This window comes from Nestor notabilis, unplaced genomic scaffold, assembly GCF_000696875.1.
Source record: "Nestor notabilis isolate BGI_N333 unplaced genomic scaffold, ASM69687v1 scaffold7865, whole genome shotgun sequence".
Lineage (NCBI taxonomy): Eukaryota > Metazoa > Chordata > Aves > Psittaciformes > Psittacidae > Nestor > Nestor notabilis.
This window is the reverse complement of record NW_009928762.1, coordinates 1-17845: the sequence shown is the minus strand read 5'-3', so window position 1 is coordinate 17845 and position 17845 is coordinate 1. Positions and strand designations below refer to the sequence as shown.

The 17845-nt window shown below is 36.2% G+C and overlaps 1 protein-coding gene across 1 annotated transcript; it reads right to left on the bottom strand.

Annotated features, from left to right (window-relative positions):
* Positions 1-1711: 1711 nt before the first annotated feature.
* On the bottom strand, positions 1712-17203 carry WDR88 (WD repeat domain 88; the record flags this gene model as incomplete). Its single annotated transcript, XM_010014653.1, has 10 exons — positions 1712-1849; positions 3282-3374; positions 3755-3823; positions 6024-6106; positions 7166-7350; positions 9818-9947; positions 11407-11545; positions 12017-12080; positions 13912-14000; positions 17093-17203. Coding segments are annotated over 10 exons (1101 nt in total), but the record flags the coding sequence as incomplete, so codon positions are not given.
* Positions 17204-17845: the final 642 nt, after the last annotated feature.

Genomic DNA, 17845 nt, shown 5'->3' with positions numbered 1-17845 from the left:
GAGCTTTAAGGTCCCTTCAACGCAAACCAGGCTGTGATTCTGTGGAATTACAGGTGCTATTCTTCCAGAAAGGCAGCCACACTGACTTAGTCTAGAACAGCCTTACAGCTTTGTCATCAAGGAAGAACAAGGACCGAGGGCATCAGTCAAACTACAAGGGTACAAGAGCCAGAAAAATGCTGAGAAAGCTCCAGCTTGTGAATTGTCCATAATTATCCCATTCTGTGCAAAACGTGTGCTGCAAAGAAGGGGCCTGCTGATGCAGGGGAGAGTGGTTCAGGGCTGAAGACAAGCTTCCTGGTGTGGCACTCAAGCACCAAATAGGTGATGGTAATGGGCAGAAACCAGCAGTAAGTAATAAAACTGACTGGTTTTATTAAAAGTGGAATGTAAGAATTCATTTTTCCTAGTTTTTCTCGATTTGGGAAATAGAATAAGGATTCATTCAAAATGAAATTTCCAACCTATTCACATTTCTAATGCGAAATGAACCAAGCCTCTGTAAAGCAACTGGTTTTTTCCCTGTTTCGGATGAAAAAAATGGAGCTTTGATTTTTCCAGCTGAAATGGGTAAGGAAAGAAAGAACAATTTCAATTTGAATATAACATTAATTATTTGAGGACTAATCATTTCTAGGACACAGAAATTAGTTCAGTATTACTAACTACATTAAAGCCAAATTCATTCAGCTATAAAACATGCATATTTTATTGTGGGATCTTTTCTGGAAAAGTTTACAATTTATCACCTAATACTTACTCAACGCCATATATCTGTACAAAACAGATTATTCCCTAGAAACGTTTTTCATTTAACCTTGGATTCAAGTGTAATTGTTGCTACGCAATTCACATAATTTAAACAAGGCGAAAAAAAGATCTACCTACATGGATTTGTTTCTACAGCTTAACTGCATTCCAAACCATCACATGCCCCATATTCCAACTATTTTCCCCACTTTAAGCTCCTTTTAAAAAGAAAGGTTGAAAAGGCTATTTGAGGAATAAAGCTTCCAAACATTTTGAAACACTTAGTATTTTATTATTTGGCATTCTCATATATACTGAATAGATGTAGTCCTTTCAGGGTTACTCCTAAGAAAGGGTGGAAAAAATGTCACACTCCTTGTTGGAGGGAGCCTTTATTAAACAATTCGTTTGTGCTGCATCATGTGACACATGAACCACAACTTACTCTCAATGCCCAAAAGCTCCTTTACAAATATTTTGTAAGGGGTATGACAACAAGGTAGGAAAAGTTCATAGTTTTATTTGTGTTTTTTCCCACAAAACTCTTCCTGACGTTCACTGACAGCATCAATTCTTTGCTTGCCATAGTAAACAAGAATGGTTTATCTAAAGAATGTAAGGAAATGTGTCAATAATTTACATAAACACCTTTTCTTCACAAAGGTTGACCTTCAAGTGGTATATTCATTTAAACTGTTTAAAATTCCCCAAAGTAAGTAATTTTATTCTCTAGTACCAGGCACTATAAGTAAGATTTCTACTCCTGGGGATTTTATTCTTTACCTGGTACATCCCAGCTGTTTAGTGGATTAGTAAAATTTATTTTATTATTCTTCATACAGACTACTACAGTAGAGCAACGTTAGAGGAAAGTCTTAGCTTTATATGTGTGTTACATAAAGATGTACAGACACTCCACTTACACTTAAATGCATTAACATCCCAGGACTCCTAGTTTAATTTAAAGATCACAAGAAACAGAATGTGGCAATGGCAAAATTTTTCTCAGTGGAGAAGACAGACGACAGAAGACACACTTGGATATCATTTCAGAGTCACTACGTTGCAGGCACAAGAAAGGTCTTTCACATTCTTCACACTGGTGGAAATGTAATTTAAGAAGAATGGTATTTCAGTTAATCACCTATGACAGACATGCATTATTTCACACATGAAGGTACACCTCATTATACAGATGTACATCTATATCTAAGCTTGACTTTGAGGTGCCCTAGGTCTGTACAGTTTGACACAGATAGTGCTGGTCAAAATTCATTCCTGGGATGAATAGTTTGGAGGTTTTTTCCTGACTAAACCCCTATTTTTTGTGAACTCTGATTTTACTTCTTTCAACTAATAAACTACTATACTTTACTTTTTGGGTGACTTGACAGCTATTCAGCTTTTAGCTGTCCTGTTTCAGTGATTAGCATTAGATGGTTTGGAGCTTTTTCTGTTCACACTTTCACCTGACCATTCTCTTACTAAAGGAGACACGAGGAAAGAAAAATAACAAACAAAAAATTGTCAGATTACAATAATTTTAGATGAACTATTAAGCCATTATAGTCAGTACAAACAAATTTTTCTACTGACTACACACATACTCATGAAGTTTAAGGTACTTCTATCAGACTCAATTTCCTACTTGTGAAACTATTTACAAAAAATTTGAGACATTTTTTTAATTGTTACGTATGTTTTAAGTATTGCTAAAATGCAACAAAAAAAAAAAATTCTGTACCAGTTTTAACCATATCCTCAAATTTCTGGTAATTGATGCTTTTAGGAATGTATACATTTTCACTGCTTGCACATTAATAAAATTTACTTAAAAGCTTAAAAAAGCTGCTACCTGCTTTTGAATACCTGCTACTGAACAAGAAAGTCTGATAAAAATATTATAGAAATTTAAAAAAAAAAAAAAGTGATTTTTCATGCACTTTCAGTGAATGCTTATTGACAAGGAGGAAAATGTACTCAAGCTCTTGAAAATCCACTACCAAAACCAATGGAGGAACTGTAATAAAAAGCATGTTCCAATAGTATTAGGCTTGTTAATGTTCTCCTTTCCTAACACCTATATCTAATTCATGTTTCAGAAGTCAGAATACATACAGCCTTAGCTTTAAAAAGATGCTCCTCAGAATTCCTATTAGCTGGTTTATGTCCAGGAGCACATGAATATTACCTGCCTTGGTTTAGTAAAGCTCCTATCTAAGCAGCCAATTAGACTGTAGAAGCACCACATGTAGAAAAGTGGAATGTATTTTTTTTTTAAAGTACACATATGTGGCTGTGTTTCCTAAAATAAAAAATGCACCTGTGTATAAAAATTGGTGTCCTTACCCAAATCAATTTTTAGAAAGGACTACATCCCACTCCCAAAAAAGGATTTGACAATTTTTGCAGAGAGAACAAACATAATCGATTTGTGTTTTTAGCCTGGAAATCTGACAGCTTTCCTTTAACATTCAAATTTTCTTTCTGAACAAAATGCAAGGTGTAATTAAAAAACAAAGTGATAGAACCTGAGCAATGTTTGAGCCTCTTTCTTTTCTGATGTCTGTCACTGAAGGAACGTCATCCATCTTCTCAACATTCCACAATCGCAAAGTAGAATCCTGAGGAAAAGATGTAATTATTTTGATAGTTTTGCATATTACCAAAAGAGAGTTTTACATCATTTCCATAAGGAAGAAATCGTATCTCATCAGATGAACCCTCTCAAAATGAGAGCTAAACTCTCTCACATTTAAATACCATGTCTTTGGAATCTTTAGCAATCTGAAACTGCCCGCACATTTTAAAATAATCAGAAATAAATGTACTTACCAAATTCAAGATTTTCTGCAACTGCTTGAGAGAAATACTGATAACTTAGCACTTCTATGAGCAACTTGACCATTGTTAAATAACTCCAAAAAAGCTGAAACGAGGGATTAAATCTTCACATCCATTTTATAAGTTAGTTCTTGAAATCACATTGGCAATTAGGAATTACCTTTGAGGCTGAAAGAATCCATTTCTTGTTTCTGCTGATAGCAACATCTGTCACCCAGTCCCAATGACCCTACAGTAAAGCAAAATGTAATTATAACACATAGAAAAAAAAGTATTATTTTTATTATAATAAAACCAACTATTTGTACCATAAATCCATTTTGAAATGCAGTGAGAAAGTTCTTATCTAGACTGCCTGATGGCTCATCAAGAAAAAAATATTGCTGTGAAGTTCATATGTTCCTACAAATACCTGAAAACCAGTGGTTGTTATCATGTCTAGTAAGCAGATGCATAGTTGTAGCACTCAGAAGAATGACAGCTACACAGCTACCACGGGTTTAAGCTCCATTTAAGCATACGTCCTTTCTGGGTTTTAAACAGTTTAATAAAGAATAGTGAAGAGAGAGTGGACTTGTAACACTCATTACCTAAAAGCTCTTGAGGCTGTTTATCAGGTGATAATGGAGGCAGGAGATGTGGGAACAAACAGCAGCTTCTCCCCGTTTTAAGGGAAGAAAACCAGTTCTGAAAGTAGGCCAAGTCAAGAAGCTGTATCAGATATCCTTGTTCACATGACAGCAGCACAACTGATTTGAGGTTAACAGCAGCGAGCCAGCATAAGAGTAGAAACAGGTTAAACGCTAAAATAAATTATTTACCATCTGGGGAGGTTATTCAAACATGAATGGTATTAGCACATAAAATTCCTAGAGATTAGGAAGGCATGGTATCATTTTGATAGACAAATGCCACACCTGAGAAATACAGTGTAAAAAGAACATATACTTTTCCAGCACACAGCACTCAAACATGCATAGATAAAGTGTGTTTTTTATAGCAGAATCTTTAAAACATGTTTTTAAATTTAGCTATGAGCCCAGAATATGATTATACCGAGGCATGGATACTGAACTGCAATTCTCCATAGTTACAAAGATACTAGCATTTACACTGATTCCTTCTTTTTTATGGGAAGCTGAGTTAGTTACAGTGATAGCTGTGAACTGGGAAATTTGCAGTACTTGTGTGGTATAAAGCACCGATGCTGGTGTACTGTTACTGCTCAAAAGGTTTAATCAGCACAGTTCCAATTCCAGAGGGTAGGTAAGCTTACATTTAAGACAACAAGCATAAGGCACAGGCTTACGAGCTCTCCTATATGAAGATGTTATTTTGAATGTGACAGCAGTTGAAAGCTATTTTTAAGCCTAAGGTTTAGAAGGAAAGTGGTCTTTTCTGAGATCTTCCAGGTAGATTTGTTCGTGTTTTAACTACATATTGAATAGCACATGCAGTAAGTAAAAATAAAAGTCCATTAAAATCATATTTTCATAAGACAGGAAAGACCCAAGGTTGCAAAAATCTGAACTCTGACATTGCTTGACTTCTCTGAAACCAGTATTTCCAAAATGCATGCACATAACTTTATGAATGCTGTGAATCCTTTGCTTTGATCCACATGTCTGATTAGTGGATTGTTCCCACTAAAATAAGAAATGAATGAAAGGCATTGTAATACAATATGGTATGTTTGCGAAAAATAAAGTCATGATGGTACAAAGCAAACCTAGTTAAGAGTTGGATTTTTTTTTTTTTAATTTATTTTATGCAGGTATTACTTTCCACCTCAAATTTTGGCTAGTATTACCATGGATATGGAAAAGAGAAGGCCTAGCTCTAAGGACAGCTAAATACTGAATGGTTACCTCATTTACAGAATTGTCCATCCTGAAAACTGTAAGATGTTGGACCGCATCCCATCACTATAAGCAGTAACATAAACCATGTAACCTAGGGACTGAACTAAGCTCAACACAGATATTTACACTTCTTCTGAATGCTTCCCTTTTAATGTACTAATTTCTGTGGACATAAGCAAGCATGCAAACATACAGATATGCATAAGTGTGGCATTTCAAAATGAACATATTCACTATCCAGGCTCTTGTTACTTGCTGGAAGAAAGTCTCTCCTAAAACATAGGTACAAGTCCATTCAACACAATCCTTACATGAGCTTGTTCACAAGAAGAATTTTAATAGCTTGTTAACAACTGACTTGACAAAGGCAATATCTTTGTAAATAATTGTATATGAATGTACTGTTCTAGGAAATTAAATCACACAAATCCAGGATATATTTGTGCCTGCATCTAAAAAGGACAGGCAAGGCTATTTGTCAGCTAATGAAATACACAACACTTTTAAAATAGCAATACATTTTACATCTTCTAATCAAACTAATGACCAAATAAGAGAGCTCAGTACCTTTAAGCTTAGCTTTTTATAGCCTGCATCTGTATCCCATATAGCTACAGCTTTGTCATATCCACCAGACACGACAAGGGATGCTGAAATGTAAAATCAGAATACTGTGTTTTATCTTTGCTTTGTCATGCAGACTAATAAAAGAAGCTCCTTCTAACACTGAGTCAGACGTTATAAAAAAATCTAAGTAATGAGCTATTAGTCATGGCTTAACAATATAGTAGAAGTTCCTTTCAGCTACTTGTTCTTAATTTTGTAAATATTAATACATAAATTTAGCAAGCACACAAAAGAGTGGAAAAAGACAGATATGGTAATGTTGTTGATTTAGAAAATTAAGGAGATACCTTGTTTAAAAGTTAAAATATAGAGAATACCTTCAAAATTGTTAAGTCAACTGTTAATAAAAAAGTAGAAGTCAGCGTGGAAAGTATGCTTTCAGATTCAATAGTCACAGGTCTCCCTGCATGTCTTCAAGACACAGGTACATTTATCCCCACAGAGTTGCGATGTATGTATTTGAGTTGCCTAACACAGAAGGCACTGCTTGCGTATGACTGCAGATTAACCTGCTGCCACCAGTTCAGGAGTCATTTCACTGGATTATTGTGAAGATGCAAAGTTGTAAAAGAAACAGCTAATTAGATCACATCTACAGAGATTCATATTAACCCATCCCAGAAGAGAAGCTGTTTTAACCCTCCGACTCATGCGCAGCCCATTCTTAAGCAGCCTTGTCCTCAGCCAGTTCCCCAGTTTCTATACTAAGCATGATTCTCTGTGGTATGGAACATCTCTCTGCTCAGTTCATGTCTGCTGTCCTGCCTGTGCTCCCTCGCTGGCAGAGCATAAGAAACTGAAAAGTCCTTGATTAGGGTAAGCACTACTGAGGAACATCAGTGTGTTATCAACATCATTCTCAGACGAAAGCCAAAACATAGCACTGCACCAGCTACTGGGAAGAAAATGAACTCTATCCCAGCCAAAACCAGGACACCTGGACATCATTTTCTCATAATCAAACATGTTGTATTGGAAATAATGAACTAATTACCTACATGATTACAACGTGGTCATTCATGGTTTATCTGAGATGTCCTATACATCAACATACATTGTGCACTAACAGTAAGATGACTCACCATCTTGGCTAAAAACGCAGGAACTAACAGAACCTTCATGTCCTTCGTACAAGGAAACAGGTTCATGACACTGAAATTCTCCTTTCTTTATATCCCATATTTTTAAGCTTCTGTCCCAGGATGCTGTGCACAAGTGATGACCATGAGAAGTAAAGCAGCAATCTGAGATAGCATTGCTGTGTCCCCTGAAACACAGATGAAAACCACAGGAAGAGCGAGCTTTGGTGACCATTACAAATCTCTCAAAGAACCTCCTGCAACATCCTGCACCCTGTCTCCATCCGGTAAAGCATCTTAAGTATATTCTGAATTTTAACCATATGAACGGTTATGTGAAGTCTCTGGAGCTGCTTATAACCTGATGGGATTAGGTCATTTTGCAGGATTGAAGCCCAGCTGTTAAGTGGTGAACACAGTTTAACAAGAAATTGTTCAGCGACTTCTTGTTAATTCAAGCAATTCAGCATCTTATTAAATTACAAAAAAACCCCAAAACAAAACAAAAAAAAAAGCCACCCATCTTTCATTAAGTAAATAGCATGCATTTACTTCTACATGTAAATTTCAACTCAAACATTCACAGGAAAAAGATTAAACAATTCTAGATTGAAGTCTAATTTTGGAAGCAGCAATACCCATCAGAAAAGAAATCTGTATGTTCCAGAACTGGGTGGGAACTCCAGTGCTTCCTGAAATCTACAGTGGAGAAAGGATTATGAGCATCTCTTACAGGAAACAATGCTGTAGTCACTGCAATTTAAAAGAAACATTACAATGTTCCAGATTGAATTTCCCATCCAAAGTAATTCCTAATCCCTCAAAGACAATTTTATTACAGTGTTTAAAGGCAGACTCTCTCTCTCTCTCTCTCTGGTTATTAAGAATTTTAAGTTAAATTAGTTGAGTTTATTTAAAGCCATTGATATTTTTAACAGTTGATTTGACAACTCTATTGTTGCATACTTCCTTCTTAAAATGATAACGATATCCTAAATTGACATAATGTCTTTACTGACTTCAGTGAGAAATGTAAGAGTTAGGCAAGTGAAGGCTCAGGAGATCACACTGAGCAATGCTCCTTGGCACTGGGCATGACCTTCTCCAAAAGCATACAGGGAAAAATGATCTGGAAAAACAATCTCTGTTCTCAAGAGAGTAACTGTAATTGGTTCATTGTGAAAATGAAAGTACAGAGTTCACTGGGGTCCTGAATCCTCTCCTATTTCATACTTCCTTTAACAATGTAGATAATCGGATAAAGAGTACAGACATGAAATGAAGCCAAAGAGGGTCTGCAATTATACAAGGCAGAAGGTTAAAATCAAAAAATTCAGAATTATCTTCACAAATTGAAGAAATTCTCAAGAAAATAAAAGGGTTATAACAATCTCTATAGGAAACAATGCTGTCATAACTACAGTGTGCAAGTCTTCCAGTGATAAATAATCTGATATATAGGGTTCAATTTTGTCAAGTCTGACATTCTATAGTAACATACAAACAATAGACTGCACAGATAAGGGGTGGGAACAACAGACTACATCTTCAAAAAAGTATGTAACATATACTGACTCTTTTTCACCATCATGCTGTCAAACAAAGAGTGAATCTCGTTCCAGAGTGTATGAACAGAGGTGCATCCACAGAGAAGCATGTAATGATTCATTTCTATTTTTTTCCAGTTAGAGGGAATACATTATGGGGCCATATAATTCAAGAAAAAGTGGGCCAGCTGGAAAGATCTCAGAGATCAACAAGAATGATTAGTAAAATAGGAAATAATAATTATATGTTAAATGAATAAGGATGGTTTAATCTACTGAAAAAATTACTCCAGTAGCTATAACAGGAACTCTTGGACATACATGAAAATGTAGAAGAAAACAAGAGAATAATCTGAACTCCATGTCTGAAGTGGATCTGAACAGAAACATACTAGCTTAAGCCGCAGATGAAATAGTCCACCTTACGAAAACCCTTTTAGTGATTAACACGGTGAGACAATGGAGCAGATTGTTTTGAAGTCTGTCAGGTCTTCACTGGAGCTCATGAGCAGCAGAGTAGATGGTTGCTGTGAAGCCCACGAATTTCATGAAGGGCTAAGGTGATCTGTTTGCAGTGCAAAACCTAATTACCACAAAATATTCTGTAAGAACGCATGATTAATTTCCAATTCCCAACATCTAGATGTATTTTTTCCTTTTCCTCTGTATTATTTTTCTTCACTCTGTAATATTTTAAAGGTTTCTCTAAGTAATATTTTATTTCCTCATTCCTCAATTATTATGCATTTTTCCTTATTAGTAGAAATCAGAATAAGAAGTTTAGGGTACTGCAGTACCATATTGCATATGCTATCTTCTGCCTCTATATATAACCAATAATATAGAAGGTCAAAAAAAAAAAAAAAAAACACCCCACTAGAAATGCTTATAGTCATCAAAATACAATTTTGCAATTATTTACAGCAGGAAGCTTGAGTGGACTATTTTATTCACACTTTCTATATATTTCATTTGCTTGTGTATTACTTTCTTTAGTTCAACCATTATTGTTCATTTTCTCTAGTATAAATTTTAGAATAAATCTTACTGATAATTGTGAAAGCTGCAAATCATGCCGTGGATAAAGAACTGTAATATGGTTTCTTACTTGTTAATTGTAATTGAGGTGGATCGTGTTAGCATATCCCATAGCTTTATGGTCTTATCATATGATACTGAAGTCACTCTCTGGTTATCAGGATCAAAACAACATCTTGTGATTGTACTTTTGTGATGACCTATACAAAAAAACATCAAGTGAAACTATTAGTTATTTTGAATAATTACATCTGGATCTCCAAACACAAACACTGTAATTTCAAAACTACTGTTTTCACTGGCCAGGACACCACCTCACCTACCTAACAATGAAAGACAGGCCTCATAGTAACTGCAAATAGGACAAAATACGAACCTGTACCCAGGCACTCACATACACAAGTTAGCGTAAATTCACATGCTGCCCTGTAGTAACCTCTCTGCTTCATCCCTGAAAACAAGCCTGGAAATGTGGCCCCTAATGCCAGTGATAATGCCAACAGACCCTCATGGAGCACTTACTCAGCTGATAATACTTTGAGAATGCAAATAGCTCCATTAAAGTAATGTAAACAAAGTATGTCCTGATAGTGTCACCCAACAGAGGCAGTTCTAATAACAGTATTACAATTCATTAGTTGCACTTTTTATTTTTAAATCCAGATGATGTTACCATCAGGCTCTGACTGACAGGAGCATGTTAACCATGTGCTAATTTAACATTTGTAAGACTGCTCATATATTCTGAAGCTGATTCTGCAGGAATAGCAGACTCCCTGACCTGCAGTCCTGAGTGGAAGCTTCAGGGACTGAGTCCTCACTAGCAAAATTATTGATCAAAAGAGAATCACTATTGATCTCATTCTGGCCCATTATCTCCTTTTTATAAGCCTGTGCTGAAAAATACTGGGTTTAATATCTTACAGGTGTGATAAGTGAGGTTTGTTCATCAAAAGTTTTAAGGGGTAGTGTTGTTTGTTATACTTTAAGAAACTCTTTGTAACTGTTGTTTGTGAAACATCTTTTTTCTTTGTGAAGGGAAAGTCAATTGTACTATTATGAAAAGTATACTTTATTAAAGTAGGATAAACGCTTTCAGAGAAGGAAAAGGAAAGGGGGGCTGGGTGGTTCGACTGGTATCTTGTTGCAGAACGATGTAAAGCTCATAACCATATAAAGGATGGAGGTTGAGGGAGTGGTTAGCCTAATGAGAGAAAGTTCTCGAAACTTCTCGATGATGAAATCCCAGCAACAAAAAAGAACCAATGGAAAGGAGCTACGTCAATATCTGGGCAAAAGGGATAACGGGATTGGCTGAAGCCAAAGTATCTGGGCAAAAGGGATAACGGGATTGGCTGAAGCCAAAATCGAGAGGTATAAAGGACAACCTCCCAGGGACCCGGTGTGCGTCTTGCGTGGAGCGGGGACTCCCCAGCACACCCAGCACTGTTTTTTATCTGCTACTGCTTGCTCAATTCAGTAGAATTTATGTTTTGAAACGAGAGTGGCTCACTCGGTTATGACACAGGGAAGTTTCTTTTGCCTTTCTCAAGTAAGGATACTTGAACTGAACTGAATAATTAATTTTCTCAAAATTTTGTAATAAAAGAAGAAAATTCAAGAGCTGCATAAACAAGACATAAAAGTCTTAAGTCTTACCTCGGATATGTGCCACTACTGTTGTACTTACTGAATCAAAAATATGTATGGCAATTTCTCTGTCAGAACTAGATACCACATATCTACCATCACAAGAAATGTTACATGAAGTTACAATGCCATCATGTTCCGCTGTCCACTAAAGAGAAAATAAAAGGTTTTAGAAACATGTTTGAGAGTTAGAGAGAGTCTTACAGCAGACTTGATATAATCTAGAAGCAGCTTCAGAAAGGCTTTTGACACTACTTAGTTTTGGTAAAACCTGATAGATGTCTTTATAGCCGATCTTTCTATTTTTGCATTAGCAATAACTTAAAAATAGACAAGGCCACCCTGTTCAAATCCCAAAATGTTAATTTAATCTTAAATGTATCTTCTGAGACAGGTTATTATTATCATATCCTTATATAACTGAGACATGTTCATCAAGAGACTTACCCAAGATCAAGCAATTATCAGTACCAAAACTAGGACTAGAAATGAAGCCTACCTACACTAACTGTATTGTATTGTGCTAATGAAGAATGTTTGCTTCTTTATCAATAACAAAGCAATAAACCTGAATTTAACAGTTGTACCTTCTGCAAGATGCATTCAAAAGGATACATACAAGTATTTTTCCTGTTTCCATATCCCAAACCTTGACAGTGTTATCATATGACGACGTTACCATTCTAAAAATGTTAATGAAAACAGCAAACAATGTTTTTCACTTAAAAGAATGTTCTATTAAAAAATAACTCAAAACTTTTAATTCTGACAATAATTTGACATCCCCACACCCACTAATTTAAAATAGGTTTTTAAAGGCCATAGCAAAAGTTATTGCACAGCTTAGCTGAGGTAGAAATTAATAATAAAAATGTCATGTGTGTAATTTTCAGTGCAAGCAGTCATCTCAATTTCATTTCATCCATTACAAGGTATTTAATTACTTCTAACATTAGAATAATTTTAAAGCCATTATGATGTCTTTTCTTTAATGAGTGTGAAGTGTTCTTGTCAGTAGGGTTTCTGGGGATTTAAAGTGGTTTTGTTGCTGGGTAACCCTCTACCACAAACACTGCTCTGCACATACACAGAGCCACATTAGACAACAAAGCTAGTCAATAAAGTTTACTAAAACTGTCAGGTTTCCATTAACTGTGAGGTCAAAAATTTGTCTCTTGCACAGTTTCATTAGAGATTTCAAAATATCTACAGTAATACTAAAAGCCACAAGATGTGACAAATGTTTTTAGTACTGTTATGGAATTTTATTTTTAAAAAGTTCATCAACTCTCACTTTTATACATGTTGCCCAAGAAGCTTTATGCATTAACATTCTAAAAACTAAAAGTACAATTATTAAAATGTTTATTTTCTCCATATATTCCTGCAACCCATACTTCCTGCATATTTCCCCATACTTCCTGCAAGCAACGCAATCTCTACTCCTAAACAGAAGCATGTAATGCAAAAGATCATAAGAAGCTTATGAATCAGTGGCATTTTCTATTGGACAGTGGTTTCCAGGGCTGCATGCAATGGTATTTTACTTGCTGTTTCGCAATCGCAATAGGCAGAGTAGCATGCGTACTATTCAGTAACCAAAACTAATTGGTCAACTCTAAATCTAATAAAAATTGATTTAAACTATGACTTAATGATAAAATATGCCAGAAACAGAACCCCTGGAGGCACCGCATGACCTACTTAACCACACGTTAATACATGCTGCAGTTGTTTTAATTATTATGGCCACAGATTGACACTGGATTAAGATGCATTTCTTCTTTAATTGACAAGACAGGCTTAATGGAAAGGCTATAGAATATTAATAAATGATACAGACAGAAGAAAATTTTTATGGAGGTGTAAATTTCACTGACAGATGAACCCCTCAACCTTGGCTAATTCGATGTTGTCCTTTTACACCAGTGATATATATTTATATACTTTCAGAATTATGGCAAAAATAAACTTATACCCTGTATAACTCTGAATCAGAATTAGACAAGTCCTTTACACTAAAAAAGGCCATAATCTATCCTATCTATGCCTATCAGACTATTCAAACATGCATTTCAGACAACAAAAAGATTTTTGTTTAATTCAGCAGACATCATAAGGAAAATGGAAAAGATTTAAGAGCTCCTGTACAAATTGTAGGTGAGAACAAGGTGAAATTTACGGTAGTTTATTTGGATAAAGGAATCTGGCAGTAAACAGAGTATGGACAGCATAAATGACAGTGCAAAGATGGAGAGAAGTAGGGGGAGTACATAGAGGGAGGGAGATGTAAGGTAAAATTTTAACAGAATGACTTATGGAGCACCAAATACAGCAAAATAAGTTTGACTTCGATGTAATACAAGTTAAAAAATCATAGGAAGGATTGAAAAAGTAAATGACTTGTTCTAAATTTTATATTAAATGTTCCGGTATGCACTGAAATTGAACCTTGACATCATGAAACCAGGTGGGTTTTGGTCTTTTTAATAAATTAAGACAGAAAATGGTCACCTTCTGTCATCAGGAGTCAAGCTGCACTCAGAAATTGGGGCAGTGTGCTGTTCTTCAAAAACGTGAATAGGAACACCTTTATCAACATCCTTGAAAAAATCCAAATTACTTTAATTAGGAAGTGCTTTGCTAAATTGTTAAAAAAACACAAAGCATGACAAAGTAAGAGAAAACAGAACTCTTGAAACCAGTAAAGTTAGTCTTACTTTAGTTACTCTTACGATCTCAGTCTCTCTATTCCTTCTTTTCAAGACTGACTGAAAGAGCATTCTTCATCTAGCAGTCTTCTATTTATCTCCTGCCTAGCACATTAGTTTCCACCAGAAATTTCTTGAAAATAGATCTCCTTAGACTCTCACATCCACGTCCATACCTAAATCCTGGCAAGTGATTCTTCATAAATTTAGATCATAAATTAAGATCATCAAGTCCAACCATTAACCCAGCACTGACAAGTCCACCACTAACCCATGTCCCTAATTGGCACACCTACATGTCTTTTAAAAACCTCTAGGGATGGTAACTCCACCACTTCCTTGGGCAGCCTGTTCCAGTGCCTGAAAGTGAAGGAATTGTTACTACTATCCAACCTAAACGTCCCCATTATGAATCCATTATCATCTTCCATCATCTTCTACCTACTTAGTCTGTTACACAGAGTGTTTTAAGTGATTTCAGGAAGGGACTATCTTCTTGTCATACATGTATAATGCTCAACACATAGTGCAGTCCTAAGCCATGAGGAAAGCTTTGAAGTTCTTTAGTAATAGAACTAAAATTATGAATCAAGTCTTACAAATGGATCATGGTGCCTTACTGTAAACATCAAACCAAAACAAACCCAAACAAAACTACCAAACACATACATCCCATCATAGAAGAACAGCTGCCATTCAGAGCAACTCACAGATCAAAGTATCACAGGATCAGTTATCATACCTTCATCTAGGCAAATAATCTTCCATTTCCATGATTAATCCAATTAACTAAATTAGATTTTTGTCTGTGTAAGTACCAAGAGGTTTCAAAACCAGGAAGCAGGCACCCTTCAATGTGCATATGATTTTTCATTTGTCTTCAATATGAGAATAAAATCTTGCACCTCTGACCACTAGTCTCTTTTTAACCATCAAATCTCAGATTTAGAGCTGCTTCCTCACAAGGACTCTCACTTGAAGGAGCTATCCCACTCACTTGGCACCTCTTCATAACAGGCAAAACCGGAGTAAAAGTCTATTTATTTTGCATTTTTTTCTACCTATTTTCTGAATGTGTGTCAATGCTCTACAGACCTGATGACAAACAACTGGAATCATTAGGAATGTCTCTAAGACTGAAGGGGGTGGAAAAAAAACAAAGGAAAAGATCAAAGTTACTGTATGTTCTTGTTCTATTTTTCCAAGTCAAAAAGCCTTGCAGTCACAAGTACCCTTCCAGACTCACCTAGTCTTTGTCTGCTGTGAGCCCTAATAATCTTTGTTTTCCAAAAGATGTGTGGACTGTCAGTGACATACTGTCAGCTCTCAAGAGGAATTTCACATGCTTTCTCAGTGCACTCAATCATTTGGTATCTACTCTTTCAAAGGAAGAAAACCCTACAGTGAAATTGTCAGGACTGGCCTAGCGCCCTGTGACCAAGTCCTCCATATTCGCCTGAATTCTAATTGTTTCAGCTGTTCCTGCAGAAGAGGAAGTTAGGCTTGTCCAGACAAAATTAATCTGACCAAAATAAATGAACACAATCCTGCCTACATATTGCTGTCAGAAAATTCCCAATACTCAGGCAGATACTTTCACACAGATTCTGAAAAATAAGTATTGCTCAAGAAGCATCGAGCAAGCCTTTCTTTGACAAAAATATAGAAATCAGATTTCCTAGACAGATTAGCCCTTCCACGCTTCAGGCAAGTGGCACATTACAGCCTTCCCAGCAAAAAGTTCATGGACCTACCACGCTTTAAAAAAAAAAAAAAAAAGGATTATCTTCTTCTTTTTGGGTCTCAATTTCAGTTCACTTACATGTAAGAAAGCTGAACACCATTTCGCTAAACACAGAAAAAAATACAAGTTCCAGTTCTGAGTTCAGACAAAGAAGGACAGTTTGGAGCTGTCAACATGACAGTTATTAAACCATAAATGTCATGACTAGCATACTGAGATACTTATTTTTATTTCTCCTATCTACAATATTTGCTTAAGGCCGCAACGTATGTATTTACTTTGGAGCTGATCATTAAGAGACGAAATTTCTTAGACTGGGCCATCCACAGCCCTCGGATAACATCATGAGCTGGATAAATTGCCTGGACTTTCTACACTTTTGGAGTTCTTGGGCTTTTTCAGTATGTCTGAAAAAAGGTTTAGATTATGGCAGAAATCTAGAATGGCACTGGTAAGAAGTCAACACTTCCGATGCTTTATAAAATTAGTTCATCTGTATTCATATCATATTAAAGTACTCCTATACCTCATTACCAAATATTGAATCAAGTCATGACTGTTTAATATACACCAGATTCAATGCCTGCAATCTATTTAGCATGGCTACATTGTCCTTTCCTTGCAGAGAATTCAAGGGCTCACGTAACAATGTCTCCGAGCCTGCTTTTAGGCTAAATTTATACTCTATCACCCAGACCTTGGAGACTTCCCGGGTTCATATCTCACTGTTGCCCTGCCCAGGGTGGCTGGGAAAACCCCAGCTAACTACACAAAACTTGGAGGAACAAGAAAATAAAGAGTGTAAATTAAGATTTAAATAAAAAGCAAGCAACAAGTATGAAAACGCTACGGCCATGCTGATAACAACTGTGTGAACTCTGAAGTCTACTTCTCCACAAACAGCCACACACTTAACAAGTCAGAAAAAGGAACTTTAAGGAGAAAAAGGGTAAGCTTTGCATATCAACTTACAGTTTTCAGATATTAATAAACCAGAGGTCCAGTTCAGTGTATGCCACATATGCTTACAAAAGTCACCTTTTAAAGTTAAAGACTGTGTTCAAAGTGTAAGATAGGAGGTTTAGTATTTTTCTGTGACTGCAAACACATTTACAGCTGCTATTTTTAAACGTAAGTATCTTCAGACAGCTCCTTGATGATTCAGTAAATCTTCGTGCCTGTATAACATTCCTTGTTTGATTTCATCTTTTTTTAATTTGTTATTGCGTTCATAACATACCCAGAGCTTCACTGTTTTATCATAAGAGCATGACAGTATTTTTGTGTCTCCAAAGCAGAAGTGACAGGAGCTCACAGTGTCACTGTGTCCTCTCAGAATATTGAATTGGATCTGTAAAAGAATGCAGAAAATAGAAATATTTTCCCTTGAAATAATTTTTGACAGCTTATCTCATGAGGGAGAGCATAAAAGCGAGAACTGGAGAAGAACGTTTCAAGTTCCATTTGTCTGGGAAGGGCTCACATCCTCTCCTGGGTACTGGGTGTGAATTTACCAAATCTGGTTGAGGAAGAAAAGCTGATGGATGTGGATTTTGGTTTTATTTTTCTGGAGAAGAAAGAGGTTTGGTTTGGTTTCCCAATTCTTCTTCCTTTTGTGAAAAGTAATATTTATCTCTAAATCTCATGAAGTCTCTCTTGAGTCTTCCAAACACTTGTTTCCTTGACTCTGACCCATGAAAGAGTACCGCATCAAGCTCTTAAGCTTAGGACAGCACATTTTAGCTTAGAGCACGTTTTGGCCAAGGCCATTACAAATTTTGAAAAGGCTTTTCTTCAGACATCTGGGATTTCGCTTATGACTGTCCAGCACACGTTTGCGTGGACAGAACTAACAAAAAAGCAGCTGCCGTGAGTGTTAACCACACAAAGCTACAGCTTTCCAACCCTCACTTCCCAGCAGCCAGGCCTCCTTCCCCTCCCCAAGTACCAGTGCTGTGAGCTCATGGTTGTCCCAGCGACCCTCTGTCGGGGA